We start from the raw sequence: 27,099 nt of genomic DNA on the forward strand, positions 1-27,099 counted from the left end.
TGGGATGGGGGGGAATGGAGGCGGGGCAGTTGGGTAAACGGGGGCAAAGGTAAACGAGGACTCATGGAGGAGAGGATGGGAAGGACAGCAGCCAAACCAGGTGAGAGAACGTTCATCTGTTTAAACATGGTCCTCTTCATTTTACTTTAAGATCTGACATCACTTCCTCTCTCCATACTGACCCTGAAGTGACCCCTCCCCTATGACACTACACTGTATGTGAGCTGTAAATAAAGCTTGACGTCGCCGCCGTGACGTCACCCACAGGTTTCTGAAGCTCAGAGTGAGCTGCACCACCGTTGCCATCTTGGCAGTGTCTGACTCCGCCCCCTAACTCCCAGCTAATCCAAAAAAGAGAAGGGGTGCTTTAAGAATGTATTTTACACAGAACGAGGACTGATTTTAATCTGAACATCTAAACTGTTTGCATGATGGCTTTTATTTTGAAAAATTTACATGAACTGCCTTTTGTTTTCTCGCTGCAGATTATTCCTTAACAGACGGCCACAGGTGGACACAGAGCGGGAGAACGTCTCTGCTCCTCGATGCTGCTCACGGTTTAGAAAAGACGACGAGCTCGACTCCGTCAGCGGCGTCGAACAGCTGACCGGAGGGACGCACACTTTACTGTACATGTCACATCCTGAGGAGTCGAAGCCAGGGAGCAGAGAGCGGATCAGAAACCTTCTTTTCATTCATTACGGAGGATAATTAATGTGTATTTTTATTCCTATGGCTTAACATTTAGCTGTTTCTATTTGCCATCATTTCATTGTTTTTCATTTTTAACTGACCTGCACAGCCTGTCACGGTTTTGTAAAGCTGTTGCCGTTTTTACATCTTTTATATTCCATGATTATCAGTGTTTGTTTATGATGAGGAAATTGACCTGAAGACCTCAATTAACATGACGTATCTCAGTTTCTCCCCTAATTTATTAAAGAGCAGTCTCCAGTTTGCCTTTGTCGGAGCCTTCAGAGCAGGACATGGGAACAAGTGTTTCAGCCGGGCCACCATGTACATACACTTTTCTAGAGCTGATGAAGGCAAACTCATAGTTGTTTGTGTATATTCTCCATGAACATTGAATGTGCATTAACTTCTCTGCTTCGTTATAATCTTTGTTCTTACTCTGGATGCTGATTTGTTCATTCTTGAAAAAGGTAAATTGCCATGTAATTTGTAGCTTACCTTGGTGACACATTTTTCTGTGGCTGTGCATATTGATTGTACTTGATGCATAGTGCATAGCGCCTTGTTACTACTGTATTAAAAGGCAGTAAAATGCATGTGTGGATTCAAGATGAAATGAACTTCATGGGTGTCTGAGTGGTTCTGCACTTTATCCACATCAGTGGTGGGAGGTGACTCATAATTTTGATATACTTTACTTAAATATTTCCATTTTAAACGACTTTGTACTTTGACTTTACGACATTTCAGAGGGAAATCTTGTAGTTTTTGATCCACTACATTTACAGAATCTGACAGCTTCAGTTACTAGTTACTTTTCAGATTAAAAGTTGACATAGAAAGCCTGAGTTGTCTGAACAGAGATCCTCTGCTGCTCCTGAGGTTTCTGCCACAGTGGGTTTTATTTTCCTACAGATTGTAAAAGTCCTTGAGGCAAATTTGTGCTCTGTGATATTAATTATATAAAATAAAATGACATATTGTTAAGGATTAAAGCAACAATTAGTGACATATATAAACAACTGTCTACAACATAAATAGAAATGTTATAATAATGATAATCTGATGATATATTACATGAAACTCTAGCATTACAATGACCTTTCACACAAGAGCAACTGCCCAGGGGCCCATTGGTTGCTGACCACAACGCCAACCAGCACCCTGGAGATGAAATGATTGGTTGATTCATTTAATAGATGATTAAATGGTAACAATATTAATAATTGATTAATTGTTTTTATAATTTTAAAGCAAAAATTCAATTTCCAGGTTCTCAAATGTGAATATTTGCCAGTTTTCTTCTTTGTGTTTGTGACTTGATCATATAAAACAAGACGTGAATATGTTAATATGTTATTTTTCATTGAACAATAATTATGTATTGATCATGAAGAGCTTCTTAAATGTGAATATTTGCTTGTTTTCTGAAAGTAAACTGAACATATTTGTATTTTTAACAACTGCTCAAACTAAACAAGCTGGTTGAATCTTTGAATATGTTTTTAAAAAATGAGCCATCTTTAATTCATTTCTGATATTTTATACACTGAACAATCAATTGATTGTTGTTATTATTTCAATACTTTGTTTATTGGCTTTTGTTTGAAAGAATAAACAGAACATTCATTAAAACTCTCCCTCCCCAAATAACACAACAATTTTGTAAAAATGATAAATAAAACTTAATAAACATAACTTTAAAAATTGAGTCATACACATAGGTTGAAGCGATTATAAACAAGAATCAAAATAACTTCAGTAATATTGATTATTAAAGAAACTAATTGTCAGATGTATTGATAATGAAAACAAATGTTGGCTGCAGCCTTACAGGTTTTATATGACTGAATAATATGAATCTGCTGGAGGTTTTTTGAGTGTGACACAGTTTAATAAAACAGGATTTTACTACAGAACAGGATTAGGGCCACGTTAAAAAAAATGTTGATTCTTGATTTTAATCTTAAAATTCTGAGATTAAAGTCAGAATTTAAAAAAAGTGTCCCTAACAACAAATGAGCCACATAAAGTAAAGTGGTGCCCCCCCCCCCCTCTACCACTCAGGGGCCCCATGATGGAGGATGGAGGAGCCCTTATCCCTGATAATGTGAAAATTTGTAATAAATAATCAAATCGTGTAGACTTGGATGATATGGACTAAACCTGGAGGTCTGGGTTGATAATCCTGCCTTGCTGATCAGTTTCTGGGTAAATGGAGCTGACATGTACTGAGGGGGTCAACAGGGCCCCCCAGGAGGTTAATCCGGCCCTGTTTGTTGTTAATACTTTTACTTTGTGAATGCAGGTTTTTGGTTTTAACTGTTTGTTTTTTTTTTTTTTTTTTTACACTGTGTTGTTGCTGCTTTTATGTAGGTGAAATATCTGAGCGCTTCTTCCTGCAGCTCGGGTCCGTGTGTCCTCTGGAGGTGGTCGGTCCGCGGCACCGCAGCTACCGACCCGTTAGCTTTGTTTACAGCGGAGCGGAGAGCGTCGACCCTCCCCCACCCGGCTTCACCAGCTCCTCCTCCTCCTCCACGGGCTAGCCCGCTAGCTGTAGCTTACCGGTCTAAAAAAGCGACCAGAAAAGCCAGCAGGTCTACATTAACAGCGAATTTAAAGGGGCCTGTTGGATGAGACTGCATTAAAACTAAAAAAAACCACCACAGACTGCCTTTATGGGACGCTTCTGCGGCGGGGGGTTACAACGCCATGGCCAGCTAGCTGCTAGCTGACGATCCGGCTGCTAGCTCCAGGAGCCGGGGCAGGAGCTCCGGCGACGGGCGTCTAAACTCGGCTTTTTTAAAGTCTGTTTTCGTGCCGTGGCGTCGTTGGCTTAACCGTGCTCGGTTTGTACGTCGGCTGTACAAATTTATCAGGGGAATCTTTCTTTCTAAAATATGTAGGTCACTGTAAACGACCGATGGTGGTTATGTGGGTCACAGACACCAGTGCGTTAACCTGTTAGCTGGAACAGCTGGTTAGCAAAGGAGCTAGCTTTAATAACGAGGATTTTAATGAACAATCTTATGAGGAAACACAATAACGTTAATGTATTTGCTTGTGTTAGCGAGGGATTATCTGCAGTGTGAGTGGCTGAGTCTATTATTGGGTTTAACGTCCATTTTTTTTTCATATTTTTGGAGTCGTCGCTAAACGGTCGCTAGCTAGCTGGACCCTGTTAACCGAGCAGCTCCACTAACCAGGTGAGTGCTACACACAAAGGTAAAACTCATCTCGCTGGTTAAAGTGTTTGAATCGGTAGTTTGTTTCGTAGCCTGGATGTGTATGTCACCAAGCTTCAAGCTTTCGGCGTGTTTCAGACTTTTAACGTGTGTTGTAGTGACCGAGGCTCGGTGCGGCAGCAGCGGTAACACTCGGTCCCTCCGCTCCGTCTTGGCACCGAGCTCGGTTGTTTACATCTACGGTGTTAACTCGGTCTTCCCTGTATGTTCACACACAGGACAATAATGGGTCATGCTGAGTGAGTGGCCGTGTTTCCTTTGCGCCTAAGCCGGGCAGCAGCAGCAGCTTGGTGCCGCTCAGACAAAGTGGACTGTTCCGGGGTTCGGTGGTAGGAGGATGGCATTTCACGGCGCAGGCCGGCAGACCGTCTGTGGAGACTTGTTTCCGGGCTCCGAGCTGGGCCACAAGTATTTCTGTGTCAACTCCTCCTGCGGAGCACCCTCCACGGGCCTCAGCGCCACACCGTGCCTGACCGGACCCACTGCCCCGGCCGGGACTCCTCGTCACCCGACAGCTCTCGGAGGAAGCGCCGGCGGCGGAGCAGCGGTGCCTCAGCCCTACAGCAACCCGGCCAGCGAGGTGCCCAGCCCTGCGGAGATGGAGCCGGACCGCCCCATCGGTTATGGCGCATTTGGTGTTGTGTGGTAAGGAAATAGCACTGAGGGCTCTGCCAGTGTCCTGCATGTTGTAACTATTAATAATTCACCCAGTATCAGAGGCACAGCACGGTGTTTTTGAGCCATGGCTCTCCTCTCATTTGTGTTGGGTGTTTAAACTTGAATCTGGAGACAGATCATCCATCACAGTGGACACCATGTCTGATTGTTTAGTTTTATTATTTTATCAAAATGGCACTATTGTTTCCCAGTAAAATAAAATACATCTCTGTCTAATCAATCTGCACCTTAAACCAAGAGTTAAACTAAAAATGACAATAACAGACTCAAGGATTGTGTGCAGTTAAATGAGATTTTTCACGAGACAAGATGGCATCATCATCATCATCATCATCATCACCACCATCACCATCACCATCACCATCAGGGTTTAGGGTTCATCAGGTCCAGGTGAAGACAGATGGTTGTCACGTGTTTTAGGTTTTGCAGCTTTAATTTTACCATGAAAATGAAAATATAACATAAGTTTGACATGAGTGAAACAGAACACAAGGTTTGCTGTGATCACAACTTCACTTCAACTCCCTTTCAAAAAATGAAATGAATTGGACGTGTTTTGTAATAAATTGGCTGAAACGTGGAAAATTTTAATTTCTACATTTACAAAAAACGATTATTTTCATTAAAATGGCAGAAAAATTGTGAAAACTTCCCAGAGCTCAGGGTGATAACTTGAAAATGTCTTACCTTGTCTGATCAATAATCCAAACTACAGATATATTCAGATTACATCATCATATCAAAGTGAGGCATCAAATTCTCACGTGAGACGCTGGAACAAGCAGATGTTTCACATTCTTGTTTAAAATTAATGATTCATCAAAATGAAAAGTGTTGCAGTAAGTAACAAAGTAAAAGTAAAACTTTGATATTATAGTTTTGAAAAATTAAATAAAATTGATGATTTGTAATAAATGGCCTAAAACACGTGGAAACAGCTACAAAAAATTCAGTTTCAATTCCTACATTTCAGGACTGTAACTAAGGATTGTTTTTATTCTCTGCACATTGTTTTTTCAATTGATTTAAAATGTCAGTAAACGTCCGTCACAAGTTCCAAGAGCTCAAGGTGACATCTTAAAAATGTCTTGTTTTGTCTGACCAATAATCCAACACCAAGATATATTCACTATATTACATCATCATGTCGTCACGTGAACCAGCAGGTGTTTGACCTTCCTGTTTAAAAGTGTTGCAGGGTGAATTTGCGTGTGCTCTGCTGCAGTTTATCTTCCAGTGTGTCAGCAGAGCTCGTCGCATGTTTTCATAATTAAAACGACCCAGTCTGTTAAAACTATGTCACCAAACTGGCCTGAGCTCTGGCGGGAGAATACCTTTCTGAACAGGAATGTGTGTGATTGTGAACGTCCCGCAGGTCGGTGACGGATCCCCGCGACGGTCGGAAGGTGGCTTTGAAGAAGATGCCTAATGTCTTCCAGAACCTGGTCTCCTGCAAGAGGGTCTTCAGGGAGCTGAGGATGCTGTGCTTCTTCAAACACGACAATGTAAATGACGGGGGTTTGTTTGTTGTAGATGTGGAGAGACAGAATCAGACGTTTTTATGAGGTGATGAAAACGAGACTAAATGTTTTTGTCTGTTTGTGTCTTTCTGTCTGAACAACAGGTTTTGTCGGCTCTGGATATTTTACAGCCTCCGCAGATCGACTGCTTTGAGGAGATGTATCCTTGTTCATGTGAAAACACAGTCACAACCTTCATTTGTTTGATATCATCTCCACGTACAGCAGAGCGTTCATCAGACCTCCTCACTCATCACGTACATTTACGTCCTCGCGCCTTCTGTCCCACTTTCTCTTCTTTAATTGTCCCTGATGTCCTCCTTTTTAATCACTTAATTTAGCTTCTCGTCTCTAAATCCAGCTCATCGCTGCAGACGTGAGCTCGGCCACTGGTGAATATTTAATGTGGAGAGTCGATGTGATTCTTTCTTTTTCATTTCCCCGGCGCCGGCGTCAGTCAGAGCGGCAGCCATATTGTTTTCAGGTCGTCCGTCCGTCTCATTCTCGTGGAAACGATATCTCAGTAACGCTTTGATGGAACTTCTTCAAATTTGGCAGAAACATTCAATAGGACTCAAACTGATTAAACTGATTTAGGTGTTGGAGGTCAAAGGTCAAGGTCGCATTGACCTCACAAATGACATGTTTTGCCATGTGAACGTTATGTCTCTGTAATGCCTTGAGGGAATTTCTTTAAATCTGGTAAAAACGTTCATCTAGACTCCAGGACAAACTTATTAGAATTTGGTGGCTAAAGTTCAAAGGTCAAGGTCAGTGTCGCTTCACAAAACACCTGTTAGCAATAACTCGCTGTAATTATTTCACACAAATAGTTCGTATTTTATCAGGGATGTTACAATCACGTTTTTTTGCCGCCAATACTTTTTATCTATGAGTGAGATCGTACGATACCGATCATGTTTGTCGTACGTTATATCAGTCCCACACGGCCGACATGTTTTGTTTTGGCGTCCTGTCGACAGCACGCGGTGCTTCTCTCAGCCGCAGACACCGGAGGATTAACCACAGGTGATCGGTCTGAAGGTGATCAGTGACTAGGAGCGTTAATGCCGATCCACTGATCACATGTTTTTAATGAGAAAAGGCCGATAACGATCGGTGGCTGATCCTTATGTATCATATGACTCTGGATAAACAGGGATTTAATCTGAAACTAGTCTGAGTGGCGGAGGGATACGACCACGAAGGGTAGTTTTTATGTTTTATTGACACTTGTTGTTAAGCAACGGTGTCCTTGTACTAAAAATGAGACCTGTGCTTGGAGATGCATCGTGTTCATGTAGGCGGAGGTCAGTCCGTGTGTGTGAGAGCTTTTTTCCTTGACAGCAAACCGCCCTGCAGCTACGTGATAACAGAGCTGATGCAGAGCGACCTCCACAAAGTGATCGTGTCTCCGCAGCCTCTCACCACCGACCACATCAAGGTCTTCCTCTATCAGATCCTCCGAGGTGAGCGGCTCGCACAGAGGAGTGATGGTTGATATGGCGAGCGTGAGGAGGAAAGATGTGACTCCATCTTCTGTTCTGATCAGCAACATGTGATTTTACTCTCAAAGATTCTGTGTTGATGTTTTATTCAGTGTAGAAATTTAAAATCATCTATTCAAACAGCAGAGTGTGTCCTCTGTGAATTTAATTCCTACTTTCAGCATCAGTTTCCTCGTGTATATGGTCATAATCTAAGTCTGCTGAGACCAGCAGCCTCAGACCAGCTGCTGGGAGCCACGTCCGGTTTCCTGAGGACCCCTCATGTTAAGAATTTAGTCTCAAATCTGTCTCACACATCAGTTTTAATATTTTCCCTTCTCTAAAGGTCTTTTTTTAATTTCAAAAATTTAACATTGACTCAACCTGCAGAGAAAACGTCCAGCAGGTGGTTTGTAGTTTGAGGTTCTGATCCAGTACGTGTGATTGTTGTTGTGTCGTTCAGGTTTGAAGTACCTGCACTCGGCCGGGATCCTGCACAGAGACATCAAACCTGGAAACCTGCTGGTCAACAGTAACTGCCTGCTCAAGGTAAAACTGCTCCTGTGCTTTAAAAACATTTTTACTTCAAACTTTGTATCGTGAAACGAACTCAACCACTCAGACGACTCAACAAATGCATCAACGGGCGTTTTCAGAGTTTTAATGTCAGACTGTTGAATTCGGTCTCTGTTTTTACTCACAATAGAAATCAGGTGAATAATCCTGAACAAGTAGATTTTAATGTGTCTGACCTGCAGTAAATGACTGAATTATTCTGTCAGTTTGAAATGAAAATCTCATCGTCGCGTTGTCTCTGGTCAGATTTGTGATTTCGGGTTGGCCCGTGTGGAGGAGCCCGACCCGTCACGTCACATGACCCAGGAGGTGGTGACTCAGTACTACAGAGCGCCCGAGGTGCTGATGGGCTGCCGGCACTACGGCTCGGCCATCGACGTCTGGTCAGTGGGCTGCATCTTCGCGGAGCTGCTGGGACGACGGATCCTCTTCCAGGCCCAGAGCCCGATTCAGCAGGTGAGACGAGGCGGCGCTTCACCTGACCGTGACTCCCACAATCCACCTGTCCAGTCATCTGTTATCTGTACCTGCTGGTTCCTTAGACGGGAATCATTTCCTCTTTAGGTTCATTATCTCAGCACGTCCAAAATAAACGGCAGCTCTGAAGGGAAAATGGCTTCTGTTATTATGAAGCAGCAAAATTTAACAACATTGCACCATAGTTAGATAAAAATATAGAAATGTGTAAAGCTCCAACTAAAGGTTGACGTCACTAATGTTAAAAAGTAGTGATAAAATTACCCAGAGACCAAGTGATGTCTTCTTTAATTGAACCTCCAATCCAGGTTTAATTTATCTTGATTTAAAACAGAAAACCAGACAATGTTTGATGTTTTTCTTTAACTTATTGAAACAGTAAGTCAGTTTGATTTCCATGAATTTATCATTTCTGCTTTTTTCCGTTTGTTTGAGACACAAAAACAGCTTCATTTTCTTTGTAATATTTTTTACTTTTCATCAGGTTACCACTGAGCTCCCTTCAGAATAAAAGCCTTATTTGGGCTTCATAAACCTGGTTCAGCTTTTATTATGAAGGGAGCTCAGTGGTGTCCATCAGTCAGGTTTATCAGGCTGTTTTTACTAAATAATAATCCAGAATACTTCCACCTGACGTGGTTTCTCTTCTCTCTCCTCCAGCTGGATCTGATCACAGACCTGCTGGGAACTCCCCCTCTGTCGGCCCTGGCGTCGGCCTGTGAAGGAGCCAGAGCCCACATCCTGAGGGGGCCGCACAAACCGGTACGTGACTGCGTGGTCTGCTCTGAATCCTCCACCAACATCAACACTCTAGTTTCTGTTCTCACACATTCTCCCACAGAAGAAACAACATGTTAACCTGTGTTATCTGTTCAGGTTTGACTCACTTCTCCAAAATAATCACTGCATCACATTCATTTTTGAATTAATAATTAATTATTAGATGTTTTTATGTTCAGCACACCGATTTTTAACCTTCTAAATTCTGCACACGTCTCCTCTCCTGCACGTCTCTTATGATTTTGAAGAGGAAATATTATATTTATAATATTTTTGATGTCAAATCTATTTATTATCAGGATGAACCCTTTGAGATGTCTGGTCTTGTTTTCGGGGGGGGGGCTAAACAACACAAAACAAATACAACACAACAATGGCAGAGAGGAGAAAATAAGACAATCAATCGACTTAATAACGAAAACAGAAAAGAGTTCCAACCTCAGGACAGACACAGAAACAGTCACTGGAAACTAAGAGAATAAAACATGTTTAAATGAGTCAAATGAAGAATATGTTCAGGAGAGGTATTCTTAGACCTGTTAGCTCTGTTAGCTCTGTTAGCCCTGTTAGCTCTGTTAGCTCTGTTAGCCCTGTTAGCTCTGTTAGCCCTGTTAGCTCTGTTAGCCCTGTTCGTTCTGTTAGCCCTGTTACCTCTGTTAGCCCTGTTAGCTCTGTTAGTTCTGTTAGCCCTGTTACCTCTGTTAGCCCTGTTAGCTCTGTTCGTTCTGTTAGCCCTGTTACCTCTGTTAGCCCTGTTAGTTCTGTTAGCTCTGTTAGCCCTGTTAGCCTTGTTCATTCTGTTAGCCATGTTCGTCCTGTTAGCCCTGTTAGCTCTGTTAGCCCTGTTAGCCCTGTTAGTTCTTTTAGCCCTGTTAGCTCTGTTAGCCCTGTTAGCCTTGTTCGTTCTGTTAGCCCTGTTAGCTCTGTTAGCCCTGTTCGTTCTGTTAGCCCTGTTCGTTCTGTTAGCCCTGTTAGCTCTGTTAGCCCTGTTCGTTCTGTTAGCCCTGTTAGCTCTGTTAGTTCTGTTAGTTCTGTTATTCCTGATAGCCCTGTTAGTTCTGTTAGTTCTGTTAGTTCTGTTATTCCTGATAGGCCTGTTAGTTCTGTTAGCCATGTTAGTTCTATTAGCCCCGTTAGCTCTGTTAGCCCTGTTAGCCATGTTAGCCCTGTTCTGTTAGCCTTTTTAGTTCTGTTTGCCCTGTTACTTCTGTTATCTCTGTAAGTTCTGTTAGCATTGTTAGTCTTGTTAGCCCTGGTAGTTCAGGTACCTCTGTTAGCTATGTTAGCCTTGTTAGTTCAGTTAGCATTGTTAGCCCTCTTAGCTCGGTTACGTCTGTTAGTTCACCACTACTAATATTTTGTAGATTTTTGTCTCAGGCTAATATTTAAGAATTTAAAAAAGCCTTGTTAACGATATATATTCAGGGAAACACTCAAAGCTTCCTTATTGAAATTTGTCCACCAGGGGGCAGAATCCATCTTAACCTCCAGCACAGAGGTTCTGTTTTCACATGTTTGTACTGAAGCGATTTGCACTGACCCTGGTGGAGGGCTGGAGGATGAACCAGGGAAGAACACAGTCGGTGTTGTTGCTCTTCCTGAGTGAACTTCTGGTTGTAAACTTTGATGGAAATGAAATGTCTGAGCCCCAACTTCACATCTAAGTGCGTTACTGCTGGGAACATTTTATGTGAGGTCACATGAGGTCAGTTTGTCGCGGCACTAAAACCTGAGTCTGTCCCCGGCTGTGACTTTATAAAAATAACGAGGAGTTTCATAATGTCACTGATGTTTTAAACCGGATCAGTCGCATCTGGCTGAAACTCAATCCACTTAACAAGATCTTCCCTTCAGTAAACACAAACAGAATCACCATGACAACATGTTACTGATGGACTGTGTTTATATCTGAGACGCAGGTTTTCAAAAGCTCTTTACATTTCGTCCTCAGCCGTCGCTGTCGGTGCTCTACATGCTGTCTGACGGAGCCACTCACGAGGCGGTGCACCTGCTCTGTCGGATGTTGGTCTTTGATCCGGTGAGTTCAGATGAACTAACACCAACACTGACGGCCGTCCAGTCATCCAGTCATCCAGTCATCCAGTCATCCAGTCATCCAGTCATCCAGTCAGGCCTCCACTAGAATTACTCCACTGAGTAAATGTCCCAGCTGCTCTCTCTTAAAGTGACAGTACCTAATTACCACAGAAAACGATTTAATTAACATGTTCTACACATGAAATATGCGATAAATTTAATAGAAACATACGTATTATAATTTATTTACTTTTACTAACTCAAACTGCACAGCTACATCTAGGAATTTTACAAGAAAACAATGAGGGGAAAAATATCAAGCTAACCCTGGTCTGATACACAACTTCAGCTTTTGTCAGTGTTGATCACAAAATTATTTGTCTAGCACATTATCAAACACAGAGGTCATTGAATGTGCTGACCAGAAATAAAGTAAGTAAGAAAACGGTATAATAAAGATAATATCTAATTAAAATACAAGATTAGATGAAGGCAGAGGAGAACAGAGCAGTTTTTAGTTTTGATTTGATCTCCATTGGGAGCTGGTTCCAGCTGGTTCCTGCTGGTTCCTGCCGGTTCCGGCTGGTTCGTGCTGGTTCCGGCTGGTCCCAGCAGGGGGCAGCATAACGACTGAAAGACATTTTAGTTCAGTTTAAGTTTAATTTTAACTTTTCCAGTAAGTGACCAGCTCCTGCAGATCTTAGAGACATGTTGGGCTCAAGTACATCAAATATATATAATATATATAGTATATCAGATATTCGAGGACCAGACCATTTATTGACACAACAAGTAAAAATAAGTAAAACTGTTTCTCTGTGTTCGGACAGATTTTCAAACCATCCATCCATTATCTGAGCTGCTCATCCTGCGAGTTTGAAGCTTTGTTTTCCAGCTGTGTTCAGACGCTTCATGTTTCCACCCATCAGTCTAAACTCAATAACACAGAATCATGGAGTTAAAAAACTTATAGAAGTTAATCTCATTTACTAAAGTTTTCAGACCCTTTGCTGTGGCTCCACGTTCTGCTTCCTGTCATCCAAACAACAGTGAGCTAGTTCGTCTCTGAACTCCTTCGGGACACACCTCGTAAATGTTTAGTTTAATTTAAATATTTAGTTTAAATTGAAACAGTTTTTATTAAACAAACAGGAGGAAATAAATAGTGCATTTTGTTGGGGACTACTTTCAGCGGCGGATTAATCTACAGTTTATTTGCTGCAGCAGGACGGTGTGTTTATGACTGAGCTCCGCAGTGGACTTTATTCTGACTCGGTCCCAAAGTCCAAACTGGATCCAGTAAACCATGATCCTCTCTCCGGTCACTCACTGCGTTCTCTCCTCCAGACTAAAAGGATTTCCGGCAGCGACGCCCTCTCCCACCCTTACCTGGACGAAGGGCGCCTGCGTTACCACACCTGCATGTGTCAGTGCTGCTACTCCGTTCCCAGCGGCCGAGTTTACACCCGGGACTTTGAGCCGGTAGCTGAGCGGCCGTTCAGCCACAGCTACGAGAACAGCCTGCTGTCTGTGTGGCAGGGCAAAGGTACGGCGGCCATTTTGAACGCGTTCACGGTCTCCAGACGTCTCCTGGGTTTAGAACTGTGTCATGTGACATTTCCAGCTGTTTCTGTTTGTGTGACCTTCTTCTTCTTCTTTTCCCAACATCAGAGTTGATCCATCGCTTCATCACGGAGCACCAGCAGGGCAAACGGGTGCCGCTGTGCATCAACCCTCAGAGTGCTGCCTTCAAGACCTTCATCAGGTGAGGAGGAGGAGGGAGGGAGGAGGAGGGGGAGGAGGGAGGGAGGAGGAGGGGGAGGAACAAACTTGACATAATGATTGAACTTCAGTGACCTTTCATTCAGTAGAGACTTGAACTGTGAAAGTGTATCACTGATGCTATTTATTTATTTTATTTATCAGTGATATTTCTGTTTTACTTGTTGTTCGTCTGTTTCGTTCTCGTTGACACGATATCTCAGTAACGCCATGACGGAACATTCACTTCGACTCAACGATTAACTGATTAGAAAATGGTGGCTAAAGGTCAAAGGTCAAAGTCGCAGTGACCTCACGTTCTTGTGCCTGTAATATATGAGGAACACCCAGAGGGAGTTTCTCTACATCTGACACACAAACGCTCATTAATTCAGACACTAATTATGACACAATTTAACTCAAATGTCAATACGGATAAAATGAAGTGATGACATTTTATATCCAAAAGGTCAAAGGTCAACTTCGCTGTGACATCATAGTGTTCTGTAGAAGCTCCTCTGGTCATATTCAGTGCTGTAACTGAGGAAGGAGAGACTGTGACCATATTTCCTGTGTCTGGTTGGCGGAGGGATACAAACATGAGGCGGTGGTTCTAGTTTTTCAACAATGACAATAAAAGAGACTTGACTGTGAACATCCAGCAAAATGCTTCATAAACTGTGGAAGAATAAAAGAATAAGAATAAAATGATTAATAAATGAATCAATAATATTCATCGAAGTCAGATTTTGCCACCTGCCAATATTGACTTTCATGAATATTTTAATTTGTATCAGTCACTTTATGTTGCGTGTTTGTGTCGGCAGGTCGACGGCGTGGCATTCCTCCAAGGTGTCCAGGAAGGAGGAGAGATGAGCGGCCGTCCTCGTGGGGCTGGAGGAGCGACAGCGGTTGGAGAAATGATTTCATCGGCTTTGGCGTCTGAAAATACCGAAGAGTTTGGGTCTTTTTTTTTTTTTTTCTTCTTCTTGTTCATGTGGCGAGATGCAGAGAGGAAACGACATCCGACCCCACCCTCCTCCACACCCTCAGATATTTTTTTTTTTTCTCCGTATAAATCCATGAAATTTGTTGAGTATGAAAAACTACAGCTTCACTCTTAACGACCCAGACGGCTGATCAGCTGATGCTCGAGAAGTTTTCGGTGCTGAATTTAAAAATGAAAAAAAAAATGCTGCTGAAGTGCTTGAGGAGGAATAATAAGAGAAAAACTGAACTCGGTACTCGTTAGTAGAGACGTTAATGAATAATGATTTTAATTGTTTGGTAGAATCGTTGCTTAGTTGATTTTTTTTTTGTTTTTTTTTTTTGAAGTCATTCCAGCCCTGTGCAATATGGTTTAACTGAAACACATCGGGGACACTGAACACTCAGATCAGCCAATCACAAGCTCCCATCATCACCCGCCAAACGACATGACACCGTGACCGCCAAGGTTTTCGTTTTCCTTTTTTTTTGGACTGCATTTGAACACATCACTCACTGTGTTTTTTCGCCGCTCGGCGTCTCGTGCGTCGACGCGGCCGTAATAATGCAATTAAACAGATGTAGCAGGTTTTAACCACAGTTCCCAGGTGTTTCTCCACATCCACTTTAAGCTTTGTTAATGTTTTTCCAGCGACATCGCCTCCTCCCCCTCCCCCTCCCCCTCTTCCTCCTCCTCCTCCTCCTCTCTGCGACTTGTTGGCTGGTCCTGGATCAGTGTTTAACTACTACTTTAAAAAAAAAACCCGGGCCACATTCAGCAGGAGGGGAAACTGGGAACGATGGAGGAAATTCATTCCCCACAGTCGACTCTGTCATCGCATCATGTTTTATTTTGAAAACTGACAGGAAGTTTTGTTTTTCAGTGTTTTTAAATGGTGTTCAGATAGAAAGACGCCAAAAACACAGATATTTGGCTGCTTGTTTTCTTTTTTTTTCTTTTTTTTTTAAATGGTCAATGACTTCTTCTTCTTCTTCTCCTCCTCCTTCCTGTCTCATGTGTAAACACCGTGTGGACTCGCCCAGTGTGTGTTTTTGTCCGGCCGACTCCTCGGCCTCGACACCAGCGGAGAGAGAGAGAAAGAAGAAGTGACGGCGACCATGTTTTTTTTCTTTTTTTTTTATTATTATGGTTTCTTAATTTATTGAGTGTTTGTTGACGAGTGTGTGTCTCCACCTTTTTGTGTTTGAAGCGACCCCTCTCGGTCTCAGTTACCTCAAACCCTGGGAAAACAAACGAGCTGCAGGCTGAGGACCCGGGGTGCACGTGGGATATGTGCATATCTATAAACTGAAACCCTCCCGTCACATCTTTACCGTCATTCCTCCAGAGTCAGTGACTTCTTTTACCTCGTGCTCGCTCCCCGTCTCTCGCCCCCGCCGCTCAGAATCAGTGTGAGTTTTGAGAGAAGGAAGTTGCCGGTGAAATGCTGCTGTTGTTTTTATTTTCTTCTCTTTCGTTTGTTGTTTTAGTTCCTGTTCAGTTCAAGGCTCAGGTGTCCTGTCGTAGACGATGAATTGTATAAAGCCGCACGAGGACGGTCGTCGGAGAATAATGGCTTCAGATTCCACGCCGTGAGAAGAGCGCCGGCTCTCTGGCGGCGTGACGTCACATCTGAGTAGATTCTGTCCTGTGACCACAAACATACTTCCTGTCAGCTGTGGCCTCCAGTAGCTCAGTCTAACTGGGAAAACGTCCAAACTGGTGGTGTTTGCATGTTTAGCTGCCTGACTGCAAATTGCATCGACTTTACTACTGACAGTTTAACAAGTTTTTTTTCCAGCAGAAACTAAAAATATCCGTCACACGTTCCCGGAGCCCAAAGTGACGTCACACGTCTCGCTTTTTGTTTTTGTCCGAACCCAAAGATCCTGAGTTTCTTACCAGCAGAGTTCAGATTCAGAAGCTGGAGCTCGTCACGTTGAAACGTTGTTTCTGTTTTAATCTTCTATCGAGCAACTAAACGTAGATGCCTTTTTATCATTTCGTTCTGTTGTAATCATGAAGTACTCACGGTGCATTCAAGGACGCTCTGATGTTTGTTCGTGTCAGTACAAACACCTGCAGCGGTGAGATTTAGAAGATTCTGTTCACGCTCGGAGAAATGTTCCAATCTGTAGTTGATGCAGTCGACATGTAAAACCATCAGTGTGGTCCTTAAAGCGTCGCAGGTTCCGCGTGCCGTGCCCCCCCCCCAACCTCCCACCCCCCCACCCCCCCACCCCTCCCCCCACCCCCCCTGCAGGAACTTTGCCAGGAACCTTTTTTTTTGGATCTCAGGAACTTTATGAAAAGGGTCGGTCGCCATCCGAACATCACAGCAGTTCGTCGTCATGATGTTTTGAACCAGGCTGTCGTTTGTTTTTGTTCCACCTCTGGAACCTCACCAGATGTGGTGGAACCTCACCAGATGTGGTGGAACCTCGGACGCTGGAGGAACCTCCAGCTCCTGGTTCAGTTCCTGCGGCTCCTCAGTTCCTGGATCGTGTGTTTTTGAATCGTTGAGATGCTTCGGTCCAAGTGTTTTTTGGTTTTTTTTTTGTTTGTTTTTTTTTAGTTGTGTTGTTGTTGTACACGCCCTGAACCTCCAGCAGGCGGGGCCCCTGAGCCGCCGGGCCCCCTGAGCGTCCTCGTTTTGGTCCCTGACAGTTTCCAGATTCTTAACCCCTGAAACCTCAGCTCCTCTTCTACAGGAACACAGCGCGTCTCTGTGGGAAACACTGAGAGCGACTTGTATATCTGCATGTGTATATTTATTATCCCATGGAGAGCATTTGGGTTTGAATGCTGTGCAATGGTTGAGTTTGTCGACAATGACGAAAACGTACATTTTGTGGTAATTTTTTTTATTTAATTCATCTTAGGAAGTGATTTTATTAGAACTTTTTGTTTTTGTTTGTTGTGATCTAATTAGACTTTTTATGGAAGTCCAGAGGCGGGAAAACGTTCCGATAACTGTTCCCTAAAAACACCAAAAAAAGCCTAAAGTTGTGCACACGGTCGGCACTGCGGAGTTTATTTAAGTTTATTCACGGTCGTTTAAAGTGGCAACATTTTGTTTGTGATCAGATTGAAATGTTGCTGCTTGAAACGAACTCGTTGGTGCAGTTATTGTGGGTTTCGTGCGCTCGGATTAAAATCAGCTTCTCTGATTATTTTATTTCCACAAATTAACAACGTTCACTTTGGTTCCTGTCATTTCTTTCAAGTTTTTCTTGGATTTTCATTATTGATATTTTCTTTTTCCATTGATCATCTCGTCAACAGAAACCTGGAAATAACATTTATTTACTAGTTTGATTTAAAGCAATGTTTTTTCACCTGAACTGGTCAGTGTTTTATACGGAGCTGGATTGTGGATCAGAACCAGCTGCTGCAGCAGAGACTCCCTCAGCGCTGGTTTCACTTCATGTCCACTGCTTTTGTTAATTTGATCAAGTAAAAATTTGTTTGTATAATTTCTAATATAAAAATATTCTCATAAAGTGGGTCCCGCATTATTATTAACGGACCCTGTGTTAAACTGTAGTCGTCACTACGGCTGCGACTAACGACTGTTTTCATTATCGATTAATCAGTGAATCGTTTTGTTAGAAAAACGTCAGATAATAGTGAAAAATGCTCGTTATAATTAATCAGCAGCTCGTTGTGTAATCACACTGCAGGAACTGGAGGGTGTTTAAAAGGATGAATTGATTCATTTTCTTTAATTGATAATAGATGAAAGGTTTTAAAGAGGTGAGTAATCAGAAGGTTGGTTGTTAATTTGAGGCACGTTTCCTCGTTTAGGGAGCAGCTGACGAACGTTTCCCTCTGGACTTTTTCTTTTCTTTCTCTTTTCTGTTGTTGTGTTCGTAGAGATCCTTCAGGTTAGGAAGCGTTTTTAAACCAGATGACCTGTGTTTGCTCTCTGTTCTGAGATCAGCTGATGACTGTTTTCAGACGGAGACGGACAGGTGGACAGGTGGACAGGTGGACGGACAGACGGCTGGTCATCTATAGAGATTAGACTTGTTTTCTTCTATGAAAAGAAACTTGATGTGTTTATTATTCTAAATATGAAACTGATGTTTTAAACGGATGTTTTTCGTCTTTGTTTTAGCAAAAAAAGTTTTGTTTGTTTTTTTTTGACTTGTGTTCCCAACAAATACTTGAATTTCTTAAAAAAAATGTTTAGAGTTAAAGTAGTGAATGATAAATAAATAAATGGACACTGGATAATAAACCTCTGTTCAGTCAGTCCTTCACTCAGCACGTTTCACTGCGGCATCAAATCACCTGGTTTTATATCTGTGAAGTAGAAGAAAATATTAGAGTCAAATCAGTTTGTTTTATTCACGTGCAGTTCTGAATATCTCCTGTGGATCAACAGCAGTCATACATTCATAACACTGAAGCAACTGACGTGTCGACAGACGCAGGAAAAGAAACGTTTGAGTCACGACCTGGACTCAAGAACGAGTGATGAAAACTACTTACTCTTTATTTACCATTAAAAACTTTCTTTATTACATTAATTGGCAGAAATATGGTGGAAATTAAAACGTATTCAGGAAAGCCTGTTCCTGTACATGGAAGCATCATGTAATTTGCTTTTAGACGTATTGCTGTACAGAAGACGCTTGTATAAAAATAATATAAATAAAAAAGAGGAATAAGCATAAAAAAAACCTTTTTCTAAAATCTCTTAAAAAGTTTTATTTTCTGCAGTTAATATTTTAATAAATCTTAATCTTCAAATGATGAATTCTTGTTTTCATGTCAAATTAAATCACGTTTTAGCTCCAGACGTTTTTTAATGGTCAGATTTTTACTGAACATCAACTCATCATAAAGATTTCTCATCTAAAATTATATCAACACTGTTTAATTAAAGCTGCACCTGTGAAGGTTTGGGTTCAAGGGACTTGTTGCCATGACAACAACTCTTGTTAAATCAACAACATTATGATCCGGATCCAGAACCACGAGGCGAGATCAGTGGGGTTATCTGGATAACTTTGGGTTTAAGCAGGTAGATCACCATGGCAACCTAACCTGCTCTGGAGCACTACTGACCAATCACATCACAGAACTGAGTCACTGCTGCTACGACGAAAGAGCTCACAGTAAAGATCAGTAGAACACACCAGGCTCAGTGAAACCAGACCTCCAGGTCCAGGTCCGGGTCCCTGGTCCTCACCGAGTCCTCCAGCAGTTACTCCCTCCTCCCTCATCACCACGCCCCCTCTGACAGGTGGCAGCAGGAGGCTCCGCCCTCCTGATCCTCCTCTGAGCTCCTACAACCTGTCCTCATTTAACACTGCAGCTCATCCAGAGAGTGTGTGAGAGGAAACACAAACACACACACACACACACACACAGACACACAGACACACAGGGAAACCCAGGAGCCATGTGGGCCCTCACCCTCATCAGCGCCGGGTCCGTCTTCTTCCCCGGACTCTTCCTCCTGTCCAAACTGACCCTGAGACACATGATGGGATGGGAGGAGGGGGACGCTGCTGTCGTCTCCACACGGTAAGAACACACACACACACACACACACACACACACTTACTCACCTCACACACCAGCCAGGGGCCAGTTGCAAAACACCTTAAGTTTTCTTCTTAAATCCGACACTTAAGGATTAATTTCTCCTCAGCTGAGGGAATTACTGAAGGGTGTTGCACAGAATCTCTAAGGTTTCCTTTAGTTAAGTAAAAAAGTAATTTACAGCAGTAAAATTCTACTGTTTCCATGGAGACAGTTGCTTGCTGGCATTAGCTTATACCTGTAATCAGGTGCGCTGCTCTCTCATCCTCCTGCTGTTTTGACAGGAACTTCACGGAAACCTTAAGGAGAAGGCTTAAAGGTGTTTTGTGAAACCTGAACTCAGACTTTAAGGAGAATCTTAAGGTGTTTAAGGTGTTTTATCCGACCAGCTCCAGCTCTCTACAGCTGAAATGATTAGTTGATTGATTAATCAGAAAATCAATTGCCAGCTGTTTTGATCACATGACGTCACATTTGATATTTTTTCTTCCTGGAGCAAATTTTCTGATAAAATGTGACGAACCGATTGATGTAGAAAAATCCAGGTAAATGTAGATTAATGTAGATTAATGTAGTTTAATATGGAGTTGTTGTTGTCCTGGTTGGTTGTTTATATCATTGATGTTTATGTGCAAATTTTATTTTACTATATATTTGAATGCTAAAATCATTCAAATATATAGTAAAATATATCTTTCTTTATTTTAAGATTTGCTGCCAAACTTAATTTCATCGTGTATTTTAATACAACAATGACATAAAGAATCAATCAATCTCTCAATCTATCACTCAATCTATCCATCTACTGTCTGTTCATAAACAGATTTTCCTACAAACACAAAATCAAATATAGAAAGTCTGATCAGACAGAAAATGTTCCATGAGTCTCCGTCTCTGTGACGTCAGGTCCAAACATGTTTCTAGAGTTTTATTCAACCATCAAGCAGAGACTTCAAGTAGATCAATATTTACTGATCAACAAGCAGATCAATAATCTGTGGCAGCTCAGAGTCACGAAGAATCCAAATGAAGTTTTGTCTTTCTAGGAAACTGATTGAGGAAAGAACAGGAAGTAGGAAGCAGTAAATATTACAGCTGGTTCATGCAGCTGAACGACACTGTGAATAACGAGCTGCATTTGAATGTGTCACCAGGTAACAATATGATAAACGAGCTGTCACAGCGACACTGATGTCAGAGTTTATACTGACTGAAACGTGTTGAGCCTGTTTTTGTTCAGATGACACGACGACAGATTCTTCACAAACTGATCAATCACTCTGATCAGGATCTAAACTGATCATGTCTCCGCTCTCAGCCTGGTGTCGTCCGTCCAGGCCGTCATGGCCTCTTCAGCCGGATGCGTCATCGTCTCATCCTGCAGGGACGTCATGGAGGACAGGTGAGGACCAAATGTCTCAGTATTTGTTTCCTTCACTCCCAAACGTTCACTACAGCGAATGTGGATTAATCCGCCGCTGAAAATAGTCCCAGACAAATACTTCATAAACAAAAACATGACATAAATAACTGCAGGACAAAACAATGAAGTCTCTAAACAAACCAAATAATGAATCACGTCATAAATAAGATGTTAAAGAATGAACAAATAAGATATTAAAACAAAACAAAATTCTGTATTACATTATATATTTTACATTTTCTTTATTGTTGGCTCGACACAGCAGCAGCCTTTCCTTCAATAAACCTTTCCCATCGTTCTAAATGTTTTTAATCTAATACTTTATATATTTCTTCCTGTTTGTTTGTTTGATTAAAAAGACAATGAACAGCTGATTTATTATTTATTTTGTTCTTTATAACGTCTGAGAAACTTCTGCTTCCAACAAAACTCAACGATGTTCATGATGTTGGAAAAGAGGATGTTGTCTGGATTCTCTCTCAAAATCTGGTTTATTGCCAGTTTTCACCAAAGGTAATAACTTATTTCAGTTCATGACAATAAAAAGAAAAGAAACAAATTTAAACGTTAGATATAAATTAAAAAATTTAACAATAAAATTAAATATTTACGATAAAAATATGAAGAAATATTATATAAAATATAGGAAATATAAATATATACAATACAAATATGAGTCGAACATGCAGCTGCTCCAGGAGCCGATCAATGACTGATCACAGGTGAAGGTGAAAACCTTCTCTCTCCAAATGTCAGCTTTTGGGTTTTTTTTACTGATTTTAAGAAAAAAACGCCCTCGTTAAACTTTTAGCTTCGTTACCCAGAAGCCTTTGAGGTGCTTTTATGAGCTTGAGGAAAATATAAAATCAATAAAACTCAGCTGGAGGTTTCACTCGAGTCCAGTGTTGATTTGTTTTTAGCTGCGTGACCTTTTCACAAGATGGCGTCCGTCGGCCCAGACTGACTTCCTGTTTCCCGGAGGATGAAACCTGATCTTCACTTTTCCCTCCAGTGAAATAACTCGACAGATCAGCAGGAAACTTCCTGTTTCCCAGAGGACGAATGATTTTTAATCTCTTCATTTAAAGCCTCCGTCGGGTCAAAACACTGATGTTTGTGGTTTTCGGTGAAATATCTCGACAACTAGTGGATGGATCGTGATGAAACTTTATGCAGATGTTCACGATCCCCAGAGGATGAATCCTACAGAGTTAAATTGTAAGATTTTAATTTGTGAAATACTTTGGTTTGATGATCAAATACCTGCAGAACTAATGACGTAAAACATTGTACCAGTTAAACATGAGCTTGTTAACATTTAATCACACTAGTGCATCTGTGTGTGTGTGTGTGTGTGTGTGTGTGTGTGTGTGTGTGTGTGTGTGTGTGTGTGTGTGTGTGTGTGTGTGTGTGTGTGTGTGTGTGTGTGTGTGTGTGTCTGTCTGTCTGTGTGTGTGTGTGTGTGTGTCTGTAATCTAATTAACAATCTGAGTCTAATTCGCCTCCTGAGCCGAGCAGCAGCAGCTATTTCAGTCTCTAAGTCGGTCCCAGAGATCACTAATCCTCCACGCCGTCGCTGAGCATGATGGGAAATGAAATGATGAAGATGAAGGAGTGTGAGACAGATGACAGAGGGGTGGGGGTGTTGTTTCGGTAAATCCCAGGTTTCCTCCGTCAGCTCTTTCATTTCCCAGTCAAAGTGGAGAGTTTGTGTCGCAGCTTCATTTGTTTAGCAAATCACGCGGGAGACGCAGCGAACATGCAGCAGGGAACTCTGGGTAGCCGCCGCACGAACACTCAGCTTTCAGTTTGTCAGTGTGAGAGAAGATCATGTTCAGAGTCAGACACATGAACAGATGGAAGAAGTTTGCATTTACATTCATGTAGAAATACTCAGACTTACATGCAGGTTATCATCAGAAAAATACATTTAAAGTGTCAAAAGTAAAGATTTTAATTTGTCAAATACTTTAGTTTATGATCAAAAACCTGCAGAACTAACAACATAAAACATTACAGCTGCTGACCTGGAGTGTGTTTGCATTCAACTCTTTGTAAATTTAAAAATATAAATTGATACTCAAACATACAAATAAAACTGATGATCAAATCTTGAGAAAAGGTTTTTAGTCAGAAAAATAGAAGTAAATAAAAGTCGTGGTTCTGCAAAAAAACTGATAAATGATATAGATTATAGATGATTAATTAAGATGTTGCTGCTGAAGCTGGTGGAGGTCCACTTTTATTAATTTTTAACAAATAAAAAAAAAAAAAGCTGAGGTTGGGTTAAATTCATTTGATTAAAGCTCAATATTTTATGCTTTTCCAGTATTTTATTTTGAAGTTCTAGTAGCTCCTAGTAACAACAGGTCAGTCAGCCAATCAGAAGAGAGGAGGCTCTGAGCCTCTCTTCTGATTGGCTGACTGTTTTCTGACTGATCCAATAAAAATAAAGCAGATTTCAGGTAAAAACACTCAGAGAAACCAAATCCTGCAAGGTTTGGATGGTGGGTCCAGGTGGGCGGGGCTTGGTGACTGCTTTGTTGTGACATCACAAAGTTCCAGAAGTCCTGACGGCTGGTTTTAAGGCTCAGTTTCTGAATACAGGCTGTGTGCATTTCTCTGTGGACTGAGGCTTTGATACTTTCACAGTATTAATATAGAACCTGGACCTGATCTATAATCTATAATCACACTACACATGGACACAGACCTTTAGACTGGAGGAGCTTTAAGAGTTTGATCAGAAATGACACAAGGATCAGTGATGTTCATACACATAATGATGAAAAAAGATCTTTATGGTACAAACAGCTCTGAGATCAGTTTTCTTCAGTGAGTTTCAGATCAATTTTACAATTTCCTGATTATTGGAAAGAGACTGAAATTACATGTATAATAATAATGACATATATAATGATAAATACAGATTATAAAGCTGCAGATGTAAGTGATAAACATGAATTTTTATCTGAATATAAAAGGTAAAGCTCCCTCTGCATCTTTCTTTGAGTTCCACACTCGATTATAATTTATTTTGAGCATCGCTGTGGTTTGTCCTCTCCAGGCTCCCGTACTGTTTTGTGTTTTGACTTTATATGAAAATCCTATTTATTCTAAACATGTAGAGACAGTCTGATATCTGTGACGTCTCACGTCTCCTGTCCTTCACTTCCTGGTCAGACACTGGCTGACAGACGCCTACATCCTGTTCGCCACGCCTTACTTTGCCTACGACATCTACGGCATGTTCCTGTGCCACTGGCACAAGCTGCAGGTCAAAGGTCACGAGGAGGAGCAGCAGCAGGAGGAGCTGGGGGCCGTCAGGTCAAAGGGGTCCGCTGTGGTGGGTTACCTGCGCAGAGAGGTGCTCATGGTGCTGCACCACGTCTTCATGGTCGCCTTCTGCTTCCCCGCCTCACTGGTAACTACGGCAACAGTGACGTGACTGACAGTGATGGTCTTGGATCTTTGTTGTAGCGCCACCTTCAGGACTGACTTTACATGTTGCAGCCTGGGGGGGGGGGGCCCAACGTTTGTTAACAAATGAACCGTGTGTGTGTGTGTGTGTGTGTGTGTGTGTGTGTGTGTGTGTGTCAGCTGTGGAGGCAGGGGAAAGGTGATTACTTCCAGGGCCTTTTGTTTCTGGCCGAGCTCAGCACGCCGTCTGTCTGTCTGGGGAAAGTCCTGATCCAGGTGAGACACACACACACACACACACACACACACACACACACACACACACACAGACAGCCTGTTGAACCTGCTGGAGCCTGATGATGTCATGTGTCTGTATCTCTGGTCTGTCTGTGATGTCATCAGTATAAGAAGCAGCACACTCTGCTGCACAAGCTGAACGGAGTCGTCATGCTGCTCACCTTCTTCACCTGTCGGGTCGTACTCTTCCCCTACCTGTACTACGCCTACAGCAGGTAACTGTCTGTCTGTCTGTCTGTCTGTCTGTCTGTCTGTCTGTCTGTCTGTCTTTCAATAACGACTCATAACAACCGTCTTGTCTCTTGTAACATGACGAGACAGAAACTAAAGCTTTAACATTATTTGAGTCTTTACACCAAAGAGAAACAAAATTATTCCTTTTTTATTATTAATTACTGCTCTCAAATAAATAATCAATGTCTTGAATTTAGATAAAAGTTAAGGTAAGACAAGACAAAATTAAATAAGATAAAATAAAATTCATATTAAAGGAAAAATTTGATCAAATGAGATGAGAATCTACTGAAGAACTTATTTAACTTAACCTTGTTTCTGATCTGAAGGTGTCAGTTAATAGTTTAACGATCTGAACGTCTCAGTGAGTCGTTTATGTTTCAGGTACGCCTCCATCCCGCTGTACTCCGTCCCGCTCGTGGCCCCGTGGCAGTGTAACCTGGGGGCCGCTCTGCTCTGGCCCCTGCAGCTCTACTGGTTCACACTGATCTGCAGAGGGGCCCTGCGCCTGTTCACGAGACGCCTGAACGCACCGCCGAAGACGTTCAAACCCGACCACGGCGGCTGTCTGACCCAGAGTAACGGCTGCACGCAGCATCACACGGACAGACACTGACGCTGGAGGAGAAGAAGAAGAAGTAAAGACAGAAAGAAACAAAATGTCTGAAGAGGGATGAGACCTTCAACACAAGGGTCAAACAGGGTCAGAGAAAACCAGAGAGAAGGTGACAGTTTCCCCTCATCATCATTATCAGCATCATCATCATCATCAGCCGATGAAACTCTAGTGAGGTATTTGATGTACGGAGAGTAAAGAGAGAGGAGTGAAGTGACGGAGGAATAAACAAGTTTTACTGATGTTCGTTGGAGACTACGGAAAACGATTAGAGCCACATGTGGAAAAAAATCTTTTTTTTTTAAAAATTTTGACTTTAAACTCAGAATTCAGACTTTCTAAAGAAAAAGAATTTATGAGCTTTTATTTTGACAGTTCATGCACATCTTCAAATCTCAGCTACAGGTTGGATCAAAGTGTCATGACTGACGAACAAAAGGCAAAAATCCCCTGTTCTCACTTTATTAATGATGAGTTAAGATTTATTTATTTATTTATTTTTAAGGTCTGAAAGAACTTTCTTGTGTTGTCATGATTTATTGTGAAAATATCATGGTGGTACCTTTTGTAACAAGACTTTCACAACAAAGTGGATGTTTTAGGAAAGTTTTCTTTTTGATTTTGAGGAGCTGTTTATCATGAACTGTTGTGTGTTCCAGTGGTTCTCAGACTTTTTCTCATCAAGGACCTCAACTGACACAAATTGTGTAATAAATACCGCTAGTGTAAATGTTTTGTCCACCTTCGTGTCCACTGGTTGTTTTATTTTGAAAGTTTTCACCAAAAGTGCAAAGTGTGACATCATGCCTGTCTTTTCATGAGTTTATTTTGAAACAGTGGGACTTGAATCTGGTGGAGCTGGCGTTTGACCTGATGGTGTTTAGGATCATGTGTTTTCACTGCCCCCATGTGGTCACAGTGAGGAACTGCAACACTTTTTCTTTTAAATTAGAGCTTGATACAGTTATTGTCTGTGTAATCATTATTTATATATGAATCTATTTATTTATATTGAACTGGATTTATTTATTTATTTATTCAGAATGTGCCTTTCATGCTCCATTATACCATGATATCTTACGAATAAATGAATAACTGCAACAATAAACATCAAAACCAGAAGGACGAAACAAAAACAACAATAAAATTTGATTTAATTTTCATTTTTATTGCAGAGGTGAAAAACACATTAACATTTTTATGATCTTTACAGCTTATACATCATATATAAAATAAGAACAGTAAAAGTTGTATTTCAAACAGACCCAGTGATCACAGAGTCAGTATCAAGGAATTTTAAGAAGTCAATTG

The 27,099-nt window shown here is 41.7% G+C and overlaps 2 protein-coding genes across 2 annotated transcripts; both read left to right on the top strand.

The window, feature by feature from the left end:
* Positions 1 to 17: 17 nt before the first annotated feature.
* nlk1 (nemo-like kinase, type 1) lies at positions 18 to 14,435 on the top strand. Its single transcript, XM_056400451.1, has 13 exons — positions 18 to 100; positions 486 to 3,899; positions 4,157 to 4,583; positions 5,992 to 6,121; positions 6,241 to 6,296; positions 7,499 to 7,605; positions 8,087 to 8,172; positions 8,446 to 8,655; positions 9,337 to 9,438; positions 11,408 to 11,494; positions 12,841 to 13,039; positions 13,165 to 13,258; positions 14,082 to 14,435. The coding sequence occupies exons 3-13, from the start codon at positions 4,276 to 4,278 to the stop codon at positions 14,128 to 14,130; spliced, it is 1,428 nt and encodes a 475-aa protein (XP_056256426.1). The 5' UTR covers positions 18 to 100; positions 486 to 3,899; positions 4,157 to 4,275; the 3' UTR covers positions 14,131 to 14,435.
* Positions 14,436 to 19,613: 5,178 nt separating this feature from the next.
* tlcd3ba (TLC domain containing 3Ba) lies at positions 19,614 to 26,088 on the top strand. The gene is made up of 6 exons (XM_056401807.1): positions 19,614 to 19,780; positions 21,117 to 21,200; positions 24,405 to 24,645; positions 24,822 to 24,917; positions 25,044 to 25,153; positions 25,557 to 26,088. The coding sequence occupies exons 1-6, from the start codon at positions 19,656 to 19,658 to the stop codon at positions 25,786 to 25,788; spliced, it is 888 nt and encodes a 295-aa protein (XP_056257782.1). The 5' UTR covers positions 19,614 to 19,655; the 3' UTR covers positions 25,789 to 26,088.
* Positions 26,089 to 27,099: the final 1,011 nt, after the last annotated feature.

The sequence above is a fragment of the Seriola aureovittata genome, chromosome 17 (genome assembly GCF_021018895.1).
Source record: "Seriola aureovittata isolate HTS-2021-v1 ecotype China chromosome 17, ASM2101889v1, whole genome shotgun sequence".
Taxonomy (NCBI): Eukaryota; Metazoa; Chordata; class Actinopteri; order Carangiformes; family Carangidae; genus Seriola; species Seriola aureovittata.

What these genes read in the sequence shown, in the direction of transcription:
- tlcd3ba (XM_056401807.1), top strand. Translation starts at nt 19,656, where the DNA reads ATGTGGGCCCTCACCCTCATCAGCGCCGGGTCCGTCTTCTTCCCCGGA. An exon ending in AGGGACGTCATGGAGGACAG is followed by an intron (nt 21,201 to 24,404) that starts GTGAGGACCAAA and finishes CTTCCTGGTCAG; the next exon opens with ACACTGGCTGACAGACGCCT. An exon ending in TGGGGAAAGTCCTGATCCAG is followed by an intron (nt 24,918 to 25,043) that starts GTGAGACACACA and finishes TGATGTCATCAG; the next exon opens with TATAAGAAGCAGCACACTCT.
- nlk1 (XM_056400451.1), top strand. Translation starts at nt 4,276, where the DNA reads ATGGCATTTCACGGCGCAGGCCGGCAGACCGTCTGTGGAGACTTGTTT. An exon ending in ATCGACTGCTTTGAGGAGAT is followed by an intron (nt 6,297 to 7,498) that starts GTATCCTTGTTC and finishes ACCGCCCTGCAG; the next exon opens with CTACGTGATAACAGAGCTGA. An exon ending in GGATGTTGGTCTTTGATCCG is followed by an intron (nt 11,495 to 12,840) that starts GTGAGTTCAGAT and finishes TCTCTCCTCCAG; the next exon opens with ACTAAAAGGATTTCCGGCAG.